At 52.9% G+C, this 24,822-nt stretch overlaps 1 protein-coding gene across 3 annotated transcripts in view; it reads left to right on the top strand.

Moving 5' to 3' along the window:
• The first annotated feature begins 3,792 nt into the window (after positions 1-3,792).
• Positions 3,793-24,822, top strand: part of SLC4A5 (solute carrier family 4 member 5) — a 68,475-nt gene continuing 47,445 nt past the window's right edge. The window contains exons 1-5 of one of the 3 annotated variants that reach the window (XM_085559319.1): positions 3,793-10,848; positions 11,242-11,304; positions 16,792-16,996; positions 19,879-19,956; positions 23,198-23,353. In XM_085559319.1, coding sequence (XP_085415445.1) covers positions 10,762-10,848; positions 11,242-11,304; positions 16,792-16,996; positions 19,879-19,956; positions 23,198-23,353 — 589 coding nt within the window. In that variant the 5' untranslated portion in view covers positions 3,793-10,761. The remainder of the gene's footprint in view (positions 10,849-11,241; positions 11,305-16,791; positions 16,997-19,878; positions 19,957-23,197; positions 23,354-24,822) is intronic. The other 2 variants (XM_085559322.1, XM_085559321.1) reach the window with 2 other exon arrangements.

Below are 24,822 nucleotides of genomic sequence, written 5' to 3'. Positions count from 1 at the left end.
GTTCGGGGTGCAGATCCCGCCCGGTTCGGGGTGCGGGTTCCCCCCGGTTCGGGGTGCGGGTTCCCCCCGGTTCGGGGTGCGGGACCGGCCCGGTTCGGGGTGCAGATCCCGCCCGGTTCGGGGTGCGGGTCCCGCCCGGTTCGGGGTGCAGATCCCGCCCGGTTCGGGGTGCTGGTCCCGCCCGGTTCGGGGTGCGGGACCGGCCCGGTTCGGGCACGGCTGGCTCAGCGTGCGGGGCTGCTTCAGGGTCCGGGTCCCTCCGGGCTCGGCTGCGGCTTCCCCGGGGTTCGGATTCCTACCGGTTCGGATTCCTACCGGTTCGGGATGCAGCCGGTTCGGGGTGCGGGTTCTGCTCGGTTCGGGATGCCGGTTCTGCTCGGTTCGGCACCGGCCTGGGCTGCAGGGGCAGCGGAGCAGGTGCGGATCCCTCCCGGTTCGGGAAGCAGCCGGTTCGGGGTGCGGATTCCCCGGTTCGGGATGCCGGTTCTCCCCGGTTCGGGATGCAGGCGGTTCCGGATGCGTATTCTCCGGTTCGGGATGCAGATTCCCCGGTTCGGGATGCGGATTCCCCGGTTCGGGACGCGGATTCCCCGGTTCGGGAGGCGGATCCCCGCTCGGTTCGGGACGCGGATTCCCCGGTTCGGGATGCGGATTCCCCGGTTCCGGATGCGGATTCCCCGGTTCCGGATGCGGATTCCCCGGTTCGGAATGCGGATTCTCCGGTTCGGGAGGCGGATTCCCCGGTTCGGAATGCTGATCCCGGCTCGGTTCGGGAGGCGGATTCCCCGGTTCGGAATGCTGATCCCGGCCCGGTCCGGCCCGGCCCCGCCGCGGCTCGGGGCGCAGCCGGTGCCGCGCTCCGACTGCGGCGGGCGAGGCACGAGCGGCGCTTTTATGGGCGGCGCCGGAGCGGGAGGGCCGAGCCGGCCCCGCCCGGTCCCCGCTGCCCGCTCCCGTCTGTCCCTTCCCCGGTCCCCCCTTGTCCCCCCGGTCCGTCTCCCGATCCCTCTCCCGGTCCCCCCGGTCCCTCTCCTCATCCCTCTCCCGATCCCTCCCCGGATCCCTCTCCCGGTCCCTCTCCCCATCCCTCTCCCGGTCCCCCCGGTCCCTCTCCCGATCCCTCTCCCGATCCCCATCCCTCCCCCGGTCCCTCTCCCGATCCCTCTCCCGGTCTCCTCGGTCCCTCTCCCCGATCCCTCTCCCGATCCCCCCGGTCCCTCTCCCGGTCCCCCCGGTCCCTCTCCCCATCCCGGTCCCTCTCCCCATCCCTCCCCCGGTCCCTCTCCCGATCCCTCTCCCGGTCTCCCCGGTCCCTCTCCCCATCCCGATCCCTCTCCCGGTCCCTCTCCCGGTCCCCCCGATCCCTCCCCCGATCCCTCCCCCCATCCCTCTCCCCATCCCTCTCCCGATCCCTCTCCCGGTCCCTCTCCCGGTCCCCCCGGTCCCCCCGATCCCTCTCCCGATCCCTCTCCCGATCCCTCTCCCGATCCCCCCGGTCCCTCTCCCGGTCCCCCCGGTCCCTCTCCCCATCCCGATCCCTCTCCCGGTCCCTCTCCCGGTTCCCCCGGTCCCTCTCCCGGTCCCTCTCCCGGTCCCTCTCCCGGTTCCCCCGGTCCCTCTCCCGGTCCCTCCCCCGATCCCTCTCCCCATCCCTCTCCCGATCCCTCTCCCGGTCCCCATCCCGATCCCTCCCCCGGTTCCCCCGGTCCCTCTCCCGGTCCCTCTCCCGATCCCCCCGATCCCTCTCCCGGTCCCTCTCCCCATCCCGGTCCCTCTCCCGGTCCCCCCGATCCCTCTCCCGGTCCCCTCCCCGTTCCCGGGGGCTCCGCCGCCGCCGCCGCCGCCGTTCCGAGCTCCGCTGGCAGCGGCTCCTCCATCCCAAATTTCCCTTCCCCCCATCCCCTTTCCCACCTTTTCCCCCCCAAATCTCCCCCCGGGGCCCGACCCCAAAATCAGCGGGAATGTCAAGATCCCGGTAACGGCAAAGCTCCGGGGTTTTATCGGTGATTTTATCGATTATTGATTGATTTCATTTTTATTTATCCCGAGCCTTTCCAGCCTCCCCAAGAAAGGGCTGGAAATTCCCTCTCCATGAAAATCCTTCTCCCTGAAATTCCCTCTCCATGAAATTCCCTCTCCATGAAAATCCTTCCCCCTGAAATTCCCTCTCCATGAAATTCCCTCTCCATGAAAATCCTTCTCCCTGAAATTCCCTCATCTCCCCAATTAATTTCATTAAACCGGGATCAGGGAATTGTCCCTTCCCGCAGCCCGGATCGTATCCAGGGATTTGAACTCTGCTGCTGCCAGATCCATGCCGGCCCTGCGGCTCCAGCCGGGAATTCTGCCGGGAATTCTGCCGCTCCCTCGGGAATTCTGCCGGGAATTCTGCCGCTCCCTCGGGACGCTGCTGCGCTGCGGCCGCGGGCGATCCCAAATCCCGGATTTGGGTAAATCCCGGAGGAATTCGGGCTGGGAGCTGCGCGTGGGGAGGGAGAAGCCACTGGAATTCCGCTCCCAGAGCGATCCCGGGCTTTATTCCAGGCGGGAATAAAGAAATTCCCGGCGTTCCCAGGGGGGCCGGGCGCTCCTCCCGCTCCATGCCGGGAATGCTGCTCGATGGCGGCATTCCCTAAAAACATGGGAATGGGAGCTGGGAATGCGGGAATGGGAGCTGGGAATGTGGGAATGGGAGCTGGGAATGTGGGAACTGGGAATGTGGGAACTGGGAGCTGGGAATTTGGGAACTGGGAGCTGGGAATAGGAACTGGGAATGAGGGAATGGGAGCTGGGAATGTGGGAATGGGAGCTGGGAATGTGGGAACTGGGAGCTGGGAATGTGGGAACTGGGAGCTAGGAATAGGAACTGGGAATGAGGGAATGGGAACTGGGAATGTGGGAATGGGAGCTGGGAATAGGAACTGGGAATGTGGGAATGGGAGCTGGGAATGTGGGAATGGGAATGTGGGAATGGGAATGTGGGAATGGGAGCTGCAGAGGCAGAGCCTTTAAAGGGTTAACGTGGCCGCGCTCGGCCCCAGGTTCAAATTCCCGCAGGAATTCCAGCCGGGAAGAGCCGGGAGTTCCAATTCCCGCAGGAATTCCAGCCGGGAAGAGCCGGGAGTTCCAATTCCCGCAGGAATTCCAGCCGGGAAGAGCCGGGAGTTCCAATTCCCGCAGGAATTCCAGCCGGGAAGAGCCGGGAGTTCCAATTCCCGCAGGAATTCCAGCCGGGAAGAGCCGGGAGTTCCAATTCCCGCAGGAATTCCAGCCGGGAAGAGCCGAGGATGGCCCGGACCTGCCGCGATTCCCACTTTTATTCCTCCGGATCAAATTCCCTCTCTCCGCCTGCGCCGCGCTCTCCTCGGTACATTTCTTCCCTGATTTTTCCCTGATTTTTCCCTGTTTTCCCCCTATTTTCTCCCTGTTTTTTTCCTCAAATTTTCTCCTATTTTTTCCTGTTTTCCCCTATTTTTTTTTTTTTTTCTATTTTCTGCCATTTTCTGGAAAACTGACTCCGAGGTCATCTCCATGTCTGAGGGATCCTCGGGAGGGAATTCCATGGATTCCAAGTCCAAACCATGTCTGCGACGTCTTAATGAGGAAATTCCATGGATTCGGAGTCATCTCCATGTTTTGGGAATGCTGGGGAGGGAGTTCCATGGATTTGGAGTCACTGTCATGGTTTGGGAATTCCATGGAGGAAATTCCTTGGATCCAGGATCACCTCCATGGTTTGGGAATTCCATGGAGGAAATTCCTTGGATCCAGGGTCACCTCCATGGTTTGGGAATTCCATGGAGGAAATTCCTTGGATCCAGGATCACCTCCATGGTTTGGGAATTCCATGGAGGAAATTCCTTGGATCCAGGATCACCTCCATGGTTTGGGAATTCCATGGAGGAAATTCCTTGGATCCAGGATCACCTCCATGGTTTGGGAATTCCATGGAGGAAATTCCTTGGATCCAGGATCACCTCCATGGTTTGGGAATTCCATGGAGGAAATTCCTTGGATCCAGGATCACCTCCATGGTTTGGGAATTCCATGGAGGAAATTCCTTGGATCCAGGATCACCTCCATGGTTTGGGAATTCCGTGGAGGAAATTCCTTGGATCCAGGATCACCTCCATGGTTTGGGAATTCCATGGAGGAAATTCCTTGGATCCAGGATCACCTCCATGGTTTGGGAATTCCATGGAGGGACTTCCACAACATTTTCCCTCCCGAGGTCCATCCCGGGATGTGAATTCCCAAGGAAAGGAGAATTCCCAAGGAAAGGAGAATTCCCAGGAGCAGCGCCTCCCCCCAAGGCCAGCGGGTTTTTTGGGAATGGGGCGGTGAAAAGCCGGGAATTGTGAGGACAGGAAGAGGAGGGAATTGGCCCTTCCAGGAGAATTCCCGGGAACAGAAGGAGCAGGGAAAGGAGCTCCTGGAGCTGAGCTGGGCCTGGCAGCTGCAGCTTTTGGGATTTTCATGGAAAAACAGGGAAATTTTTCGGGATTGTGGCTTAAAGAGTTTGGGATTGTCTTTAAAAGACCCGGATTTGTGTTTTAAAGGATCCAAATTTGGATTGGAAAGGATCTGGGAATTGTGTTTTTAAGGATCCAAATTTGGATTTTAAAGGATCTGGGATTTGTATTGTAAAGAATCTGGGATTTGGATTTAAAAAGATCTGGGATTTGTATTGTAAAGAATCTGGGATTTGTGTTTTAAAGGATCTGGGATTTGTGTTTTAAAGGATCTGGGATTGTGTTTTAAAGGATCCAGGATCTGGATTTAAAAGGATGTGGGATTGTGTTTTAAAGGATTTGGGATTTGTGTTTTAAAGGATCCAGGTTTGGATTGAAAGGGATTGGCATTTGGATTTAAAAGGATCTGGGATCTGTGTTTTAAAGGATCTGGGATCCTGATCTTTAAAAGGATCAGGATTTGGATTTAAAAGGATCCGTGTTTAAAACTATCTGAATTTGTGTCAAAAAAATCTGGGATGCTGTTTAACCCTGGATTTGCATTCCAGAGGATCTGGGATTGGTGTTTAACCCTGGATTTGCATTCCAGAGGATCTGGGATTGGTGTTTAACCCTGGATTTGCATTCCAGAGGATCTGGGATTGGTGTTTAACCCGGATTTGTATTTTAAAGGATCTGGGATTGGTGTTTAACCCTGGATTTGTGTTTTAAAGGATCTGGGATTGGTGTTTAACCCTGGATTTGTGTTTTAAAGGATCTGGGATTGGTGTTTAACCCTGGATTTTTGTCCAGAGGATCTGGGATTGGTGTTTAACCCTGGATTTGTGTTTTAAAGGATCTGGGATTGGTGTTTAACCCTGGATTTGCATTCCAGAGGATCTGGGATTGGTGTTTAACCCTGGATTTGTTTTAAAGGATCTGGGATTGGTGTTTAACCCTGGATTTGTGTCCAGAGGATCTGGGATTGGTGTTTAACCCTGGATTTGTGTTTTAAAGGATCTGGGATTGGTGTTTAACCCTGGATTTGTTTTAAAGGATCTGGGATTGGTGTTTAACCCGGGATTTTTGGCCAGAGGATCTGGGATTGGTGTTTAACCCTGGATTTGCATTCCAGAGGATCTGGGATTGGTGTTTAACCCTGGATTTGTGTTTTAAAGGATCTGGGATTGGTGTTTAACCCTGGATTTGTGTTTTAAAGGATCTGGGATTGGTGTTTAACCCTGGATTTGCATTCCAAAGGATCTGGGATTGGTGTTTAACCCTGGATTTGTGTCCAGAGGATCTGGGATTGGTGTTTAACCCTGGATTTGCATTCCAGAGGATCTGGGATTGGTGTTTAACCCTGGATTTGCATTCCAAAGGATCTGGGATTGGTGTTTAACCCTGGATTTGCATTCCAAAGGATCTGGGATTGGTGTTTAACCCTGGATTTGTGTTTTAAAGGATCTGGGATTGGTGTTTAACCCGGGATTTTTGTCCAGAGGATCTGGGATTGGTGTTTAACCCTGGATTTGCATTCCAAAGGATCTGGGATTGGTTTTTAGCCCTGGATTTTTGTCCAGAGGATCTGGGATTGGTGTTCTGTGGGAGCTGGGCTGCTTCTCCCCCGGTTTCTCCCCGGAGCCTTGGAATTCCCGCTGGAATTGGGATGATTTGTGTGCTCGGATGGAGCTGACAGCTCCATCCATCTCCCGCCTCCGCCGGAGCGGCCGCTCCCAAATCCCAAATCCCAAATCCCAAATCCCAAATCCCGGGATCGGGATCCATGGCCTGGAACCCCAACCCCAACCCAGAGGATTTGTGCTCCAGAGGGACAGGAATGAACCCCAAATCTGCTCCAGAGGGACGGGAATTAAATCTGCTCCAGAGGGACGGGAATTAACCCCAAATCTGCTCCAGAGGGATGGGAATGAACCCCAAATTTGGTGTCTCGGGCTGGAATGTCTGTTTTGGGAATAATTAACGAGGACCAAAAGCTCGGAGCTCGTTAAGGGCAGGAAGGAGCAGCTCCCGGGAGGATCCATCAATCCCGGGATGGATGAGCTCGTTAGCGGCCGCATTAATTGAATCGGAACCTGACGCAGCATCCAGGCCCGGAGAACCATTTCCTCGGGAAGTTTCTCCAAGGAATCCGGAATGTGTTTGGAGCTTTGTGCTGGGGGAGACCCTCGGGCTCCTTCCCGATCCCTTCCCGATCCCTTCCCAATCTTTCCTGATCCCTTCCTGATCCCTTCCTGATCCCTTCCCAATCCCTTCCCGATCCCTTCCCAATCCCTTCCTGATCCCTTCCCAATCTTTCCTGATCCCTTCCCAATCTTTCCTGATCCCTTCCCAATCTTCCCTGATCCCTTCCCAATCCCTTCCTGATCCCTTCCCAATCTTTCCTGATCCCTTCCCAATCTTTCCTGATCCCTTCCCAATCTTCCCTGATCCCTTCCCAATCGTTCCCGATCCCTTCCCAATCTTCCCTGATCCCTTCCCAATCTTTCCTGATCCCTTCCCAATCCCTTCCTGATCCCTTCCCAATCCCTTCCTGATCCCTTCCTGATCCCTTCCTGATCCCTTCCCAATCTTCCCTGATCCCTTCCCAATCTTTCCCAATCCCTTCCTGATCCCTTCCCAATCTTCCCTGATCCCTTCCCAATCTTTCCCAATCCCTTCCTGATCCCTTCCCAATCTTCCCTGATCCCTTCCCAATCCCTTCCTGATCCCTTCCCAATCTTCCCTGATCCCTTCCCAATCTTTCCTGATCCCTTCCCAATCTTTCCTGATCCCTTCCCAATCTTTCCTGATCCCTTCCCAATCTTCCATGATCCCTTCCCAATCTTTCCTGATCCCTTCCCAATCTTTCCTGATCCCTTCCCAATCTTCCCTGATCCCTTCCCAATCCCTTCCTGATCCCTTCCCAATCTTTCCTGATCCCTTCCCAATCTTTCCTGATCCCTTCCCAATCTTCCCTGATCCCTTCCCAATCGTTCCCGATCCCTTCCCAATCTTCCCTGATCCCTTCCCAATCTTTCCTGATCCCTTCCCAATCCCTTCCTGATCCCTTCCCAATCCCTTCCTGATCCCTTCCCAATCTTTCCTGATCCCTTCCCAATCCCTTCCTGATCCCTTCCCAATCTTTCCTGATCCCTTCCCAATCCCTTCCTGATCCCTTCCCAATCCCTTCCTGATCCCTTCCCAATCTTTCCTGATCCCTTCCTGATCCCTTCCTGATCCCTTCCCAATCCCTTCCTGATCCCTTCCCAATCTTTCCTGATCCCTTCCCAATCTTCCCTGATCCCTTCCCAATCTTCCCTGATCCCTTCCCAATCTTTCCTGATCCCTTCCCGATCCATCCCTGATCCCTTCCTTGATCCCTCTGGATCCCTCCCCAATCCCTTCCCAATCCCTTTCCCATCCTTCCTGATCCTTCCCAGTCTGTTCCCAATCCCTTCCCAATCTTTCCCAATCCCTTCCCAATCCCTTCCCGATCCCCCTTCCGGGATGGGCGGTGACACGTGGGGGACACCAAGGTGGAATTTTGGCCCAAATTCCAGGAAAACCCAGAATTCCGTCCTTTCCCCATTCCAGTTCCGGGTGCTGCTGCTGATCTTCCCGATGGAGCGGCTGCTGATCCTGGAGATCACCTTCGGAGCAAGGTGGGACGGGGAATTCCCGGGAATTCCGTCGGTGTTCTGGAGACGGGATCGTCATTCCCAAAAAATTCCATTGTCATTCCCAAAAAATTCCACTGTCGTTCCCAAAAGCAAGATGGTTTTTCTCAAAAATGGGATGGCCATTTCCCCAAAAATGGAATAGTCATTCCCAAAAATTGAATCGTCATTCCCAAAAATTGAATCGTTATTCCCAAAAATTCCATTGTCGTTCGCAAAAGATGGGATGGTCATTCCCAAAAATGGGATGGTCATTCCCAAAAATTCCATTGGCATTCCCAAAACCAGAATGGTTATTCCCAAAAATTGAATTTTTATCCCTGACCGTGGCACTATCATTCCCAAAAATTAAATTTTCATTCCTGACCATGGAATTACCTGGGATGGAGCAGAGCAGGAGGATCCCAAGAATTTTTCCTGCTTTTCCTTGGAAAATGGGAGCAGAGGGAAAAACATCCCAGAATCTGTTCCTGGGTGAGTTTGGTGTTTAAAAAATGGGAAAAATCCTTTTTTTTTCCTGCTTTTCCAAGCACTCCAGCCTTTCCTGGCCATTCCAGGGTTTTCCCTGGAAAATTCCAAGTTTTTTTGGGGGGGAATCCCAATTCCAATTGTTTTCCGTGGGGAGGGAGGAGCTGCTCCAGACCTGGCTCCTTTTTATTCCGTGGACAACTCGGAATGACTTTGATTGGAATTTTTTAATCTTCCCTGCTGGAAAAAAGGAGATTTTTAATTGGATTTTTTTTTCCCTTTGTAGCTGCAGGATTTGATCCCAATTTATCCTGACAGGAAGAGAATTCCCTGAGGGGCTGGTTGGGGATTTTGGGGATTTTTTGGGATGGCTGAGAGCCACCAAATTCATCCCTGCCTCAGGAAAAGCCGGATTTGTCCCTTGGAATTAGAGCGTGGAAGTGGGGATGGAGCTGAGCCACGCCCAAACCCCTCTGAAATGGGGAAAAATGGGAAAAATGGGAAAAATTCCCTTTTTTTTTTAACTCATTGACTTCCCTGGGAGCAGAGAAAAATTGGGAAGTGGAGATGCAGGGAATGGGATTGGAATTCAGAGATGGGATCCCAAAATTCCCAGGAAAATCCCAAAATTCCCAGGAAATCCTCTCTGCTTCATTGTCCTCAGGGTGAGCAAGGAAAAACCCCAAAATTCCAGGAAACCCCAAAATTCCAGGAAAATCCCCTCCAAAATTTCCCAGAGCAAAATTTTCCTTAAAATTTCTTTGATCCAACCCCAAAATTTTGCGGAAAATTCACCCGAGGCTGCTCCTGGGATTCCGGATCCTGGAAAATCCCAAATTTCCCAGCCAGGATTTTGGGGGAAGTTTGGGAGAAGTCCCAAACTCTGCCGGGAGCAGCAGCCAGGAGAATTCCAGGAGAATTCCCGGGGTTTTTAATGGAAAACAGGGGAATGTGAAGGGGTTTGATTGGCCTGATATGCAAATGAGATGCAGATTTTTCGCTCCTCGTTAATCAAGGCCTTGATGAAGATTCCTGCCGGGAGGAAGGCTGCAGGGAGCCCGGCAGCTTTTTTGGGTATTTTTCCACTCCCGTGGAGTTTTTTGGGAGAATTTGCTCCAAAAAATCCCCAAAAACCTCAGGAGGGGGAGGGAAAAATCCCCTCAGTGCCGAGGGGGAGAATTTGGGGAATTTTTTTTTGGGAATGCTGAAGCAGCCTGGGATTTTGGGATGGGACGGGATTCACGGCCCCTTCCCACCCAAACTCCCCGAGCTGGGTCTGGAGGCTGCTCCAGGAGGAAAATCCAGGGATTCTCCATGGGAATTCCATGGTTTTTCCAAGAGGGAAAACCCCCGGCTGTGCCTCGGAGGTTTTTTGGGAACCCGGGAAACACCAAAACCTTGGGATGGATTTGGCCACCCCAGAATTCCGGGAAAAGAAGCGGGAGAGCCGAATCCCTTGGGAATTTCCTGGCCTCGAATCCCATCTAGGGCCAGCCACGGGGACAATTCCCAATTTCCCTGGGTGCTCCCAGGGATCCAGGAGCAGCCCCAGCTGCTCTGGGAATTCCATCCCAAAATCCCAAAATCCCATTTCAGATTTCCCGCTTGGAAGCCATTCCCATCCTCCATCCCTCATCCCAAATCCCTCCCCAGCTCTCCTGGAGCCCCTTCAGGCTCTGGAATGTTCTGGAAGCTCCCCCTGGAATTTCCCTTCTCCAGGTGAGCATTCCCAGTTCTCCCTGGAATTTCCCTTCTCCAGGTGAGTATTCCCAGCTCCCCCTGGAATTTCCCTTCTCCAGGTGAGCATTCCCAGCTCTCCCTGGAATTTCCCTTCTCCAGGTGAACATTCCCAGCTCCCCCTGGAATTTCCCTTCTCCAGGTGAGCATTCCCAGCTCCCCCTGGAATTTCCCTTCTCCAGGTGAGCATTCCCAGCTCCCCCTGGAATTTCCCTTCTCCAGGTGAACATTCCCAGCTCTCCCTGGAATTTCCCTTCTCCAGGTGAACATTCCCAGCTCTCCCAGAATCCTGGAACGGTTCGGGTTGGGATTTGCCCCTCAGTCCCAGGGACACCCCAGATTTTGGGATTTTGGGATTTTTCCCGGTTTTCCGCAGCACCGAAGGGCGGGAAGGGCTCGGATAAAGCAGCAGCGGGAAATTTGGGATGATCCCAGAGCCGGATTTGCGCTGGCAGACGGATCCGACCCCATCCCGGCGTCATTCCCGAATTTTCTGGGACAGCCCATCCCAGGTGATCTCATCCCAATCCATTCGGTGCTAACTGGGAATGCTAATGAGGCTGCTAATTGGGAATGCTAATGGCGCTGCTAATTAATTGGGAATGCTAATGGGGAGAAATCTGCAGGAATCCAAGCTCTGATGGAGCTGGAGTGGTGCTGATAATTGGGAATGCTGGGGAGAAATCCCGGGAATGCTGATGGGGCCGGAGTTAATTGGGAAATCCCGGGAATGCTGATGGGTCCAGAGTTAATTGGGAAATCCCGGGAATGCTGATGGGGCCGGAGTTAATTGGGAAATCCCGGGAATGCTGATGGATCCAGAGTTAATTGGGAAATCCCGGGAATGCTGATGGATCCCAGCACAAGCTCTCCCCTCATCCTCCCCATCTGCTCCCGAATTTCAGCCCTTGGAAGATGGATCGGGCTGGATCCTGCCAGGATTTGGAGGGAATTCCGTGGGAATTCAGGTGAGCATTCCCAGCTCTCCTGGCTCTTTCTCCAGGAGAACATTCCCTGGAATTTCCCTTCTCCATTCCCAGCTCTCCTGGCTCTTTCTCCAGGAGAACATTCCCTGGAATTTCCCTTCTCCATTCCCAGCTCTCCTGGCTCTTTCTCCAGAACATTCCCTGGAATTTCCCTTCTCCATTCCCAGCTCTCCTGGCTCTTTCTCCAGGAGAACGTTCCCTGGAATTTCCCTTCTCCATTCCCAGCTCTCCTGGCTCTTTCTCCAGAACATTCCCTGGAATTTCCCTTCTCCATTCCCAGCTCTCCTGGCTCTTTCTCCAGGAGAACATTCCCTGGAATTTCCCTTCTCCATTCCCAGCTCTCCTGGCTCTTTCTCCAGGAGAACATTCCCTGGAATTTCCCTTCTCCATTCCCAGCTCTCCTGGCTCTTTCTCCAGGAGAACATTCCCTGGAATTTCCCTTCTCCATTCCCAGCTCTCCTGGCTCTTTCTCCAGAACATTCCCTGGAATTTCCCTTCTCCATTCCCAGCTCTCCTGGCTCTTTCTCCAGGAGAACATTCCCTGGAATTTCCCTTCTCCATTCCCAGCTCTCCTGGCTCTTTCTCCAGGAGAACGTTCCCTGGAATTTCCCTTCTCCATTCCCAGGCCTTGGAGCCGGGATCATTCCCTGTCCCTCAGCCCTGCAGTGCAGCAGCAGAACATCTCCAATCCCTGGTTTTTCCCTTCAAATCCGGGATTTTTCCCATCCCCAGGAAGCAGAAAATTCCGCATCCAGGAAAACGAGCGGATCCTGGCGGTCCCTGCCGAGGGCTCCCATCCATCCATCCATCCGTCCATCATCCATCCATCATCCATCCATCCATCATCCATCCATCCATCATCCATCCATCATCCATCCATCATCCATCCATCCATCCATCCATCCATCCATCATCCATCCATCATCCATCCATCCATCCATCCATCATCCATCCATCATCCATCCATCCATCCATCCATCATCCATCCGTCCATCATCCATCCATCATCCATCCATCCATCATCCATCCATCCATCATCCATCCATCCATCATCCATCCATCCATCATCCATCCATCCATCATCCATCCATCCATCCATCCATCATCCATCCATCATCCATCCATCCATCATCCATCCATCCCCCATCCATCCATCCATCATCCATCCATCATCCATCCATCATCCATCCATCCATCATCCATCCATCCATCATCCATCCATCCATCATCCATCCATCCATCATCCATCCATCCATCATCCATCCATCATCCATCCATCATCCATCCATCCATCATCCATCCATCATCCATCCATCCATCATCCATCCATCCATCATCCATCCATCCATCATCCATCCATCATCCATCCATCATCCATCATCCGTCCATCCCAGGATTATTTTCCCTCTCTCCCTTCCATCCCAGGATTATTTTCTGTCCCATCCATCCCAGGATTATTTTTCCCTCTCTCCCATCCATCCCAGGATTATTTTCCCTCTGTCCCATCCATCCATCCATCCATCCCAGGATTATTTTCTCTCCCATCCATCCCAGGATTATTTTTCCCTCTCTCCCATCCATCCATCCATCCCAGGATTATTTTCCTTCTCTCCCATCCATCCCAGAATTATTTTCCCTCTCTCCCATCCATCCATCCATCCCAGGATTATTTTCCCTCTCTCCCATCCATCCCAGAATTATTTTTCCCTCTCTCCCATCCATCCCAGGATTATTTTTCCCTCTGTCCCATCCATCCCAGAATTATTTTCCCTCTCTCCCATCCATCCCAGAATTATTTTCCCTCTCTCCCATCCATCCCAGGATTATTTTCCCTCTGTCCCATCCATCCCAGGATTATTTTTCCCTCTGTCCCATCCATCCCAGAATTATTTTCCCTCTCTCCCATCCATCCCAGAATTATTTTCCCTCTCTCCCATCCATCCCAGAATTATTTTCCCTCTGTCCCATCCATCCCAGGATTATTTTCTCTCCCATCCATCCCAGGATTATTTTTCCCTCTGTCCCATCCATCCATCCCAGAATTATTTTCCTTCTCTCCCATCCATCCCAGAATTATTTTCCCTCTCTCCCATCCATCCCAGGATTATTTTCCCTCTCTCCCATCCATCCATCCATCCCAGGATTATTTTTCCCTCTCTCCCATCCATCCCAGAATTATTTTCCCTCTCTCCCTTCCATCCCAGAATTATTTTTCCCTCTCTCCCATCCATCCCAGGATTATTTTCCTTCTCTCCCATCCATCCCAGAATTATTTTCCCTCTGTCCCATCCATCCCAGAATTATTTTCCCTCTCTCCCATCCATCCCAGAATTATTTTCCCTCTCTCCCATCCATCCATCCATCCCAGGATTATTTTCCCTCTCTCCCATCCATCCCAGGATTATTTTCTCTCCCATCCATCCCAGAATTATTTTCCCTCTCTCCCATCCATCCATCCATCCCAGGATTATTTTCCCTCTCTCCCATCCATCCATCCATCTCAGGATTATTTTCCTTCTCTCCCATCCATCCATCCCAGGATTATTTTCTCTCCCATCCATCCATTCCAGAATTATTTTCCCTCTGTCCCATCCATCTCTGCGCGGGGGCGGCCGTTCCCCCCGGAGCGTCAATCCCGGAGATGGACGACTCCATTCCGTGAAAAACGTGGAATTTTTCCTCCGGCCGTCATCTGCCGGTGACAGGGATGGAAAACGTTCCCGGTGCCGGGGGAAGGTTTCCTTGGAAGATTGATTTGGGATTTGTTCCTTCTCCAGTCTCCGCCGCGGCTGCCGGAGCGGGAGGAGGGAACGGACGGGATTTTTCCATCGGAGCTCTCCGGAAATCCCAGTTTAGGGAATGGAAAACCAAAACAAAAAGGAAGGAAAGGGAAAAAAACAACCCCAAGACTTTGGGCTTTGTTAACTCTGGGAAAACTGGGAATGCTTCGGCATTCCCAATGTGAGCAGGATCCGCCCAGAACTGGGGAATATTCCCGCATTTCCATGGAAAAGGGATTTTTTTCCAAGGAATTTGGAGTCGGGCACGGCTCCAAAAACCTCCCTGGAATTCCAGGCCCTTTTTCCATTGGGAAATGGGGCGGAAAGGGAACTCTGAGGCTTTTCCTTCATTCCCGAGCCCTTTCCCTTCGCTTCCCGGGAGGATTTGGGGCCGTTCCCAGTGGGAATGTGATCCCAAGGGATCACATTTGGGATCGAGCTGAGCCTTGGGATTCTCCGTGGGAGGCAGGAGTCGGCTTTGGAGGAAGCACGGAACGCTGCGGGCCGGGAGCGGCCTTCGGCACTGTCCCATTCCATGAATTCCCACCGGAATTTTCTGGATCCTCCCCGTGCGAAACCCCCGGGATTTATTTACCCGCCACGGGAGCGGCTTTTCCCTGGATTTCCCCACCCCGGGCGCTCAAACCCCGCAGCAAAAAACCCGGGAAGGGTGGAATTCCAGCAGGAAGCAGCGGCGCTTCCCTAAATTCCAACGGCAGCGATTCCCGGATCTCCATCCGAGAGAAAATTCCGCTTTTTCCTTTCTCCTCGCCCGGTTCGTTCCCGTTTTCCTGCAGCGGCGCCTCCCGAGCCCGGCGGTGCCATAAAATCCAATATTGGAAACATCCATAAAAACCGGCCCCGGGGCTTTGGGAACGGGATCGGCTTTGGTCATTTATTCCCTTTTATTCCCTGTTTTCTCTGGGATTTGGGATCATGACTGATTTTATTCCCTTTTATTCTCCATTTTCTCTGGGATTTGGGACCTTCAATGCTTTTATTCCCTTTTATTCCCTGTTTTCTCTGGGATTTGGGACCTTCAATGCTTTTATTCCCTTTTATTCCCTGTTTTCTCTGGGATTTGGGACCTTCAAGGCTTTTATTCCCTGTTTTCTCTGGGATTTGGGATCTTCAATGCTTTTATTCCCTTTTATTCCCTGTTTTCTCTGGGATTTGGGATTCTCAAGGCTTTTATTCCCTTTTATTCCCTGTTTTCTCTGGGATTTGGGATCTTCAATGCTTTTATTCCCTTTTATTCTCCATTTTCTCTAGAATTTGGGATCTTCAATGCTTTTATTCCCTTTTATTCCCTGTTTTCTCTGGGATTTGGGATCTTCAATGCTTTTATTCCCCATTTTCTCTGGGATTTGTGATCCTGACTGCGGGGTTTGGGATCATCCCAATGAGGGGATTTGGGATCCATCCCAGTTCTGGATTCGAGATAATCCCAATTCTGGATTTGGGATCACCCCAGTTCTGGATTTGGGATCATCCCAGTTCTGGATTTGGGATCATCCCAGTTCTGGATTCGGGATCATCCCAGTGAGGGGATTTGGGATCACCCCAATGAGGGGATTTGGGATCACCCCAGTTCTGGATTTGGAATCACCCCAGTTCTGGATTCGGGATCACCCCAGTTCTGGATTCGGGATCACCCCAGTTCTGGATTTGGGATCACCCCAGTTCTGGATTTGGGATCACCCCAGTTCTGGATTTGGGATCATCCCAGTTCTGGATTCGGGATCACCCCAGTTCTGGATTTGGGATCATCCCAGTTCTGGATTCGGGATCACCCCAGTTCTGGATTTGGGATCACCCCAGTTCTGGATTCAGGATCATCCCAGTGAGGGGATTTGGGATCATCCCAATGAGGGGATTTGGGATCACCCCAGTTCTGGATTTGGAATCACCCCAGTTCTGGATTCGGGATCACCCCAGTTCTGGATTCGGGATCACCCCAGTTCTGGATTCGGGATCACCCCAGTTCTGGATTTGGGATCACCCCAGTTCTGGATTTGGAATCACCCCAGTTCTGGATTTGGGATCACCCCAGTTCTGGATTTGGGATCATCCCAGTTCTGGATTCGGGATCACCCCAGTTCTGGATTTGGGATCACCCCAGTTCTGGATTCAGGATCATCCCAGTTCTGGATTTGGGATCATCCCAGTTCTGGATTTGGGATCATCCCAGTTCTGGATTTGGGATCATCCCAGTGAGGGGATTTGGGATCATCCCAGTTCTGGATTTGGGATCATCCCAATGAGGGGATTCGGGATCACCCCAGTTCTGGATTTGGGATCATCCCAGTTCTGGATTTGGAATCACCCCAGTTCTGGATTTGGAATCATCCCAGTTCTGGATTCGGGATCACCCCAGTTCTGGATTTGGAATCATCCCAGTTCTGGATTCGGGATCACCCCAGTTCTGGATTTGGAATCATCCCAGTTCTGGATTTGGGATCATCCCAATGAGGGGATTTGGGATCACCCCAGTTCTGGATTTGGGATCATCCCAGTTCTGGATTTGGGATCACCCCAGTTCTGGATTCGGGATCACCCCAATGCAGGAACCCCCTGCCATTCCCCAGACCCAGACCTGGCTTTCCCTTCCCGAATCCCAAATTCCCGACCCGAAATCCGCAGGGACAGCAATCCCCCGAGCCCCGCGGCTCCGGGCTGCATTTTCCAGGTCCTGGAATTCCCGTCCCTGCTGGGGCCGGTTCCGTGGGCTGCCCTCCCTCCCCCCGTGATCCTCCGCGCTCGATGGATCCCGATCGATCCCACGGGATCGGCGCCGGCCTCTGGGATCGCCGGGCTCTTGGGAAGAGCGGCTCCGGCGATCCCGCTGCTCCCGACCCGCTCCCGATCCCAAATCCGCTTCTGGGGAGCCCCAGGTGAGTCGGGAAGGGGGAACCTCCTTCCCGGGCTTTGCTCTCCCTGCCCTCCTCCCGTGGAATCCCGCTCGCTTTTCCAGCTCCAATTCCTGCTCCGTTTTTCGGGATTTAGGGGGGAAAAGCTCCCTGTGGGAAAACCCCCAGCTTGTGGGAGCCCGGGATCGATCGGAGCTCCCATTTAGGCCGTGCCTAACAAAGCCTGCCTTCACCCCGGGGTGCTCTGTGCTTCCCAGCTCCTCCAGATTCCCAAAAAATCCCGGCGTTGTCCCAGCTGGAAGGGTTTGTAGCCCGATCCATCCCTGGCAACGCCGACCTGCCGGGATTTCCTGGGGTTCATCTTTTCAAAGGGCGTTTTCGGAGTCAAAATATTCCTGGGGGGTCTTTTCCTGCTTTTCCCGCTTCCTGAAATCCTCAGGGTTCGCCCCGGAATGTTTTTGGGAAGCCAAGTTATCCCTAAAACAGCCAGGAGAAAAACCCTAAATTCCCCTCCGGAGGAAAAACCCTGAATTTGTTCGGCCCTAAACGAAATCAATTCCTGCCAAAAGCGTCGGATTGATGGAAAAAAATCCCAATCTTGGAAATTCAAATCTCAGCCAGGATGGGACGGGAGCTGGGCTGGGAGAAACTGGATTTAATTTGGGATAAACTGAATTTAAACTGACAGGGATAAACTGTATTTCATTTGGGCTGGGATAACCTGGATTCAATTTGGATTGGGATAACCTGGATTTAATTTGGGATAACCTGGATTTAATTTGGGTTGGGATAAACTGGATTTGAGCTGGGCTTGGAAAACCTGGATTTAATTTGGACAGAGATTACCTGGATTCAATTTGGACTGGGATAACCTGGATTTAATTTGGGATAACCTGGATTTAATTTGGGTTGGGATAAACTGGATTTAATTTGGGATAACCTGGATTTAATTTGGACAGAAATTATCTGTCTTCAATTTGGACTGGGATAACCTGGATTTAATTTGGGATAACCTGGATTTAATCTGGACTAGGACAAAGCGGATTTTCCCGAGGAAAAGGGATCAGGAATTCCCGCCCTGCAGCCCCAGTGGCTCCAGCTGTTCCTGTTTCCCGTGGATTTTGGGGTTTTCTGGCTGGATTTTGGGGTTTTCCGGCTGGATTTTGGGGTTTTCCGGCTGGATTTTGGGGTTTTTGGGCTGGATTTCGGGGTTTCCGGCTGGATTTTGGGGTTTTCCGGCTGGATTTTGGGGTTTTGGGCTGGATTTTGGGGTTTTGGGCTGGATTTTGGGGTTTTCCGGCTGGATTTTGGGGTTTTTGGGCTGGATTTTGGGGTTTTTGGGCTGGATTTTGGGGTTTTCTGGCTGGATTTTTGGGTTTTCTGGCTGGATTTTGGGGTTTTCCGGCTGAATTTTGGGGTTTTCTGGCTGGATTTTGGGGTTTTTGGGCTGGATTTTGGGGGTTTTGGGCTGGATTTTGGGGTTTTCTGGCTGGATTTTGGGGTTTTGGGCCGGATTTTGGGGTTTTTGGGCTGGATTTTGGGGTTTTCCGGCTGGATTTTGGGGTTTTTGGGCTGGATTTTGGGGTTTTTGGGCTGAATTTTGGGGTTTTCCGGCTGGATTTGGGGTTTTCTGGCTGGATTTTGGGGTTTCCGGCTGGATTTTGGGGTTTTCCGGCTGGATTTTGGGGTTTTCTGCCTGGATTTTGGGGTTTTCCGGCTGGATTTTGGGGTTTTCCGGCTGGATTTTGGGGTTTTTGGGCTGGATTTTGGGGTTTTCCGGCTGGATTTGGGGTTTTCCGGCTGGATTTGGGGTTTTCCGGCTGGATTTTGGGGTTTTTGGGCTGGATTTGGGGTTTTGGGCTGGATTTTGGGGTTTTCTGGCTGGATTTTGGGGTTTTGGGCTGGATTTTGGGGTTTTCCGGCTGGATTTTGGGGTTTTCTGGCTGGATTTGGGGTTTTCTGGCTGGATTTTGGGGTTTCCGGCTGGATTTTGGGGGTTTCCGGCTGGATTTTGGGGTTTTTGGGCTGGATTTTGGGGTTTTCCGGCTGGATTTTGGGGTTTTCTGGCTGGATTTGGGGTTTTCTGGCTGGATTTTGGGGTTTTGGGCTGGATTTTGGGGTTTTTGGGCTGGATTTTGGGGTTTTCCGGCTGGATTTTGGGGTTTTTGGGCTGAATTTTGGGGTTTTCCGGCTGGATTTGGGGTTTTCTGGCTGGATTTTGGGGTTTTCCGGCTGGATTTTGGGGTTTCCGGCTGGATTTTGGGGTTTCCGGCTGGATTTTGGGGTTTTCCGGTTGGATTTTGGGGTTTTCTGGCTGGATTTTGGGGTTTTCCAGCTGGATTTTGGGGTTTTGGCCGGGTTTGGGTTTTTCTGGAAAATGCGGGAATGCCGCTGGGATCGCCCTCCGAGTGACTTTGGAAACATCGACCGGCCGGGAATGGAAAGAGCCGGGGCAGCCGAGTGTGAAAGGCATCGCTGGAGCTCGGCTAATTAGGGGATCGTTAATTAACTCAGCAGCAGCGAGCCTGGCACATCCCACCGGGATCAACCCGGGAAGGGAAATGTGGGATCGGGAATGGGGAGAGGAAAATCTGGGCTGGGAAATCCCGTTGGGATGTGTGGGGTCACTCTGGAATAATGTGGAATAACCTCTGGAATTCCGGGAAATTCCAGGGAAATGTGGGATCAGGGATGGGGAAAATCCCTTTGGGATGTGCGGGGTCACCCCGGAATTCCTGGAGATTCCAAGATCCCATAAAAAGCCCAGATCCCACTCAAATCCCAGACCCCATAAAAATCCCAGATCCCGTAAAATCCCAAATCCCGTATAATCCCACATCCCACTCAAATCCCAGATCCCCCAAATTCCCAGATCCCATAAAATTCCGTTCCCAATCCTTCCACAGCTCCTCTGAGCAGCCGGACCATGCTGGAGGATGAGGATGGGCTGAGCGAGCGCCGGAGGAGATTCGAGGATGAGGAAGGTGAGGGAAATCTGGGAATGGAGGATGAGGAAGGTGAGGGAAATCTGGGAATGGAGGATGAGGAAGGTGAGGGAAATCTGGGAATGGAGGATGAGGAAGGTGAGGGAAATCTGGGAATGGAGGATGAGGAAGGTGAGGGAAATCCCGGGAGTGAGGATGAGGAAGGTGAGGGAAATCCCGGGACTGAGGAGGAGGAAGGTGAGGGAAATCCCGGGATGGAGGAGGAGGAAGGTGAGGGAAATCTGGGAATGGAGGATGAGGAAGGTGAGGGAAATCTGGGAATGGAGGAGGAGGAAGGTGAGGGAAATCCCGGGAGTGAGGATGAGGAAGGTGAGGGAAATCCCGGGATGGAGGAGGAGGAAGGTGAGGGAAATCCCGGGATGGAGGATGAGGAAGGTGAGGGAAATCTGGGAATGGAGGATGAGGAAGGTGAGGGAAATCCCGGGATCGAGGATGAGGAAGGTGAGGGAAATCCCGGGATGGAGGAGGAGGAAGGTGAGGGAAATCCCGGGATCGAGGATGAGGAAGGTGAGGGAAATCCCGGGATCGAGGATGAGGAAGGTGAGGGAAATCCTGGGATGGAGGAGGAGGAAGGTGAGGGAAATCCCGGGATGGAGGAGGAGGAAGGTGAGGGAAATCCCGGGATGGAGGAGGAGGAAGGTGAGGGAAATCTGGGACTGAGGATGAGGAAGGTGAGGGAAATCCCGGGATGGAGGAGGAGGAAGGTGAGGGAAATCCCGGGATGGAGGAGGAGGAAGGTGAGGGAAATCTGGGACTGAGGATGAGGAAGGTGAGGGAAATCCCGGGATCGAGGATGAGGAAGGTGAGGGAAATCTGGGAATGGAGGATGAGGAAGGTGAGGGAAATCCCGGGATGGAGGAGGAGGAAGGTGAGGGAAATCCCGGGATGGAGGAGGAGGAAGGTGAGGGAAATCCCGGGATGGAGGAGGAGGAAGGTGAGGGAAATCCCGGGATGGAGGAGGAGGAAGGTGAGGGAAATCTGGGACTGAGGATGAGGAAGGTGAGGGAAATCTGGGACTGAGGATGAGGAAGGTGAGGGAAATCCCGGGATGGAGGAGGAGGAAGGTGAGGGAAATCCCGGGATGGAGGAGGAGGAAGGTGAGGGAAATCTGGGACTGAGGATGAGGAAGGTGAGGGAAATCTGGGACTGAGGATGAGGAAGGTGAGGGAAATCTGGGACTGAGGATGAGGAAGGTGAGGGAAATCCCGGGATGGAGGAGGAGGAAGGTGAGGGAAATCCCGGGATGGAGGATGAGGAAGGTGAGGGAAATCCCGGGATGGAGGATGAGGAAGGTGAGGGAAATCCCGGGATGGAGGAGGAGGAAGGTGAGGGAAATCTGGGAATGGAGGATGAGGAAGGTGAGGGAAATCCCGGGATGGAGGAGGAGGAAGGTGAGGGAAATCTGGGAATGGAGGAGGAGGAAGGTGAGGGAAATCTGGGAATGGAGGAGGAGGAAGGTGAGGGAAATCCCGGGAGTGAGGATGAGGAAGGTGAGGGAAATCTGGGAATGGAGGATGAGGAAGGTGAGGGAAATCTGGGAATGGAGGATGAGGAAGGTGAGGGAAATCTGGGAATGGAGGAGGAGGAAGGTGAGGGAAATCTGGGAATGGAGGATGAGGAAGGTGAGGGAAATCTGGGAATGGAGGAGGAGGAAGGTGAGGGAAATCTGGGAATGGAGGAGGAGGAAGGTGAGGGAAATCCCGGGAGTGAGGAGGAGGAAGGTGAGGGAAATCCCGGGATCGAGGATGAGGAAGGTGAGGGAAATCTGGGAATGGAGGAGGAGGAAGGTGAGGGAAATCCCGGGATGGAGGAGGAGGAAGGTGAGGGAAATCCCGGGATGGAGGAGGAGGAAGGTGAGGGAAATCCCGGGATGGAGGAGGAGGAAGGTGAGGGAAATCCCGGGATGGAGGAGGAGGAAGGTGAGGGAAATCCCGGGAGTGAGGAGGAGGAAGGTGAGGGAAATCCCGGGATGGAGGAGGAGGAAGGTGAGGGAAATCTGGGAATGGAGGATGAGGAAGGTGAGGGAAATCTGGGAATGGAGGATGAGGAAGGTGAGGGAAATCTGGGAATGGAGGAGGAGGAAGGTGAGGGAAATCTGGGAATGGAGGAGGAGGAAGGTGAGGGAAATCCCGGGAGTGAGGAGGAGGAAGGTGAGGGAAATCTGGGAATGGAGGATGAGGAAGGTGAGGGAAATCTGGGAATGGAGGATGAGGAAGGTGAGGGAAATCCTGGGACTGAGGAGGAGGAAGGTGAGGGAAATCCCGGGATGGAGGAGGAGGAAGGTGAGGGAAATCCCGGGATGGAGGAGGAGGAAGGTGAGGGAAATCCCGGGATGGAGGAGGAGGAAGGTGAGGGAAATCTGGGAATGGAGGAGGAGGAAGGTGAGGGAAATCCCGGGATGGAGGAGGAGGAAGGTGAGGGAAATCCCGGGATGGAGGAGGAGGAAGGTGAGGGAAATCTGGGAATGGAGGATGAGGAAGGTGAGGGAAATCTGGGAATGGAGGATGAGGAAGGTGAGGGAAATCCTGGGATGGAGGATGAGGAAGGTGAGGGAAATCCCGGGATGGAGGAGGAGGAAGGTGAGGGAAATCTGGGAATGGAGGATGAGGAAGGTGAGGGAAATCCTGGGATGGAGGAGGAGGAAGGTGAGGGAAATCCCGGGAGTGAGGATGAGGAAGGTGAGGGAAATCCCGGGATGGAGGAGGAGGAAGGTGAGGGAAATCCCGGGATCGAGGAGGAGGAAGGTGAGGGAAATCCCGGGATAGAGGAGGAGGAAGGTGAGGGAAATCCCGGGATCGAGGAGGAGGAAGGTGAGGGAAATCCCGGGATGGAGGAGGAGGAAGGTGAGGGAAATCCCGGGAGTGAGGATGAGGAAGGTGAGGGAAATCCCGGGATGGAGGATGAGGAAGGTGAGGGAAATCCCGGGATGGAGGATGAGGAAGGTGAGGGAAATCCCGGGATGGAGGATGAGGAAGGTGAGGGAAATCCCGGGATGGAGGAGGAGGAAGGTGAGGGAAATCCCGGGATGGAGGATGAGGAAGGTGAGGGAAATCTGGGAATGACCTGGAGGAGATTTTTTAAAAACTTTTCATTCCAATTATCCCTTCACCCAGATAACTTCCCGCAGGAATTTTTCTCCCTGGAAAATGAATTTCCCCTGCCTTCCCCACCCCCCCCCCAAAACCCTGGATTTTTTTAACCCTTCCTCTCCCGTTCCCAGACTACCACTCCATCTCCATCGGGCTGCCGGTGGCGCGCGGGTTCCGCCGGCGCCGGCGCCGCTCGCCGGGCTCCAGCCGGGAGCGCCGCCAGCCCTGGGACGGCGCCGAGCGCCGGGGCTGGCCCGGGAGCGGCACCGAGCACGGCAGCAGGAGCAGTGAGTGCCCAAAATACCCCAAATACCCAAAATACACCCAAAATACCCCAAAATACACCCAAAATACCCCCAAAATACCCAAAATATACACCAAAATACCCCCAAAATACCCCAAAATACCCCAAATACACCCAAAATACCCCCAAAATACACCAAAATACACCCAAAATACACCCAAAATACACCCAAAATACCCCAAATACACCCAAAATACACCAAAATACACCAAAATACACCCAAAATACACCCAAAATACACCCAAAATACCCAAAATACCCAAAATACCCAAAATACCCCCAAAATACACCCAAAATACCCAAAATACATCAAAATACCCCCAAAATACCCCCCAAAACCCCAAATACCCCCAAATCCCCCAAAATACACCAAAATACCCCCAAAATACCCCCCAAATCCCCCCAAAATCCCCGAGGGGTTCCGGGCTCGGGGCGGGATCAGCCCGGGTGCACGCGGGGGTCGGGATTTCCTGCTGGGATTGGGTCCCACAACCTCCACAGCGTGTTCCTGATGGGTTCTCACTCCTTGTTCCCATGATTTTCCCACTGAAATGGAATTTGGAGGGAATTTCCTCCTGGGATTTGGGTTCCCAGAACTTTCACACCGTGTTCCTGATGGGTTTTCACTCCTTCTTCCCATGTTTTTCCCATTGAAATGGAATTTGGAGGGAATTTCCTGCTGGGATTGGGTCCCCACAACCTTCACATCATGTTCCCAATGGCTTTTTGGACATCACACCTTCTTCCCATTTTTTCCGGATGTTTTTCCCATTGAAATGGAATTTGGAGGGAATTTCCTGCTGGGATTGAGTCCCCACAACCTTCACAGCGTGTTCCAAATGGGTTTTCACTCCTTGTTCCCATGATTTTCCCATTGAAATGGGATTTGGAGGGAATTTCCTGCTGGGATTGGGTTCCCAGAACTTTCACACCGTGTTCCAGATGGGTTTTTCCCATTGAAATGGGATTTGGAGGGAATTTCCTCCTGGGATTGGGTTCCCAGAACCTTCATATCATGTTCCCAATGGCTTTTTGGACATCACACCTTCTTCCCATTTTTTCCGGATGTTTTTCCCATTGAAATGGAATTTGGAGAGGTTTTCCTGCTGGGATTGGGTTCCCACAACCTTCACAGCGTGTTCCTGATGGGTTTTTCCAGCAGAAATGGGATTTGGGTGGAGATTTCCTGCTGGAATTGGGGATCCAGAAAACTTTCAGACTTCACACCTTGTTCCTGATGGGTTTTTCCCATTGGGATGGGATTGGGATGGAATTTTCCCGTTGGGATGGGATTGGGATGGAGTTTTCCCATTGGGATGGGATTGGGATGGAGTTTTCCCGTTGGGATGGGATTGGGATGGAGTTTTCCCGTTGCAGTGGGATTGGGATGGAATTTTCCCATTGGGATGGGATTGGGATGGAGTTTTCCCATTGGGATGGGATTGGGATGGA

This window comes from Lonchura striata, chromosome 22 (genome assembly GCF_050655825.1).
Source record: "Lonchura striata isolate lonStrDom1 chromosome 22, ASM5065582v1, whole genome shotgun sequence".
NCBI lineage: Eukaryota > Metazoa > Chordata > Aves > Passeriformes > Estrildidae > Lonchura > Lonchura striata.
Note: the sequence above shows the minus strand (reverse complement) of the source record. Positions and strands in the feature narration are given on the sequence as shown.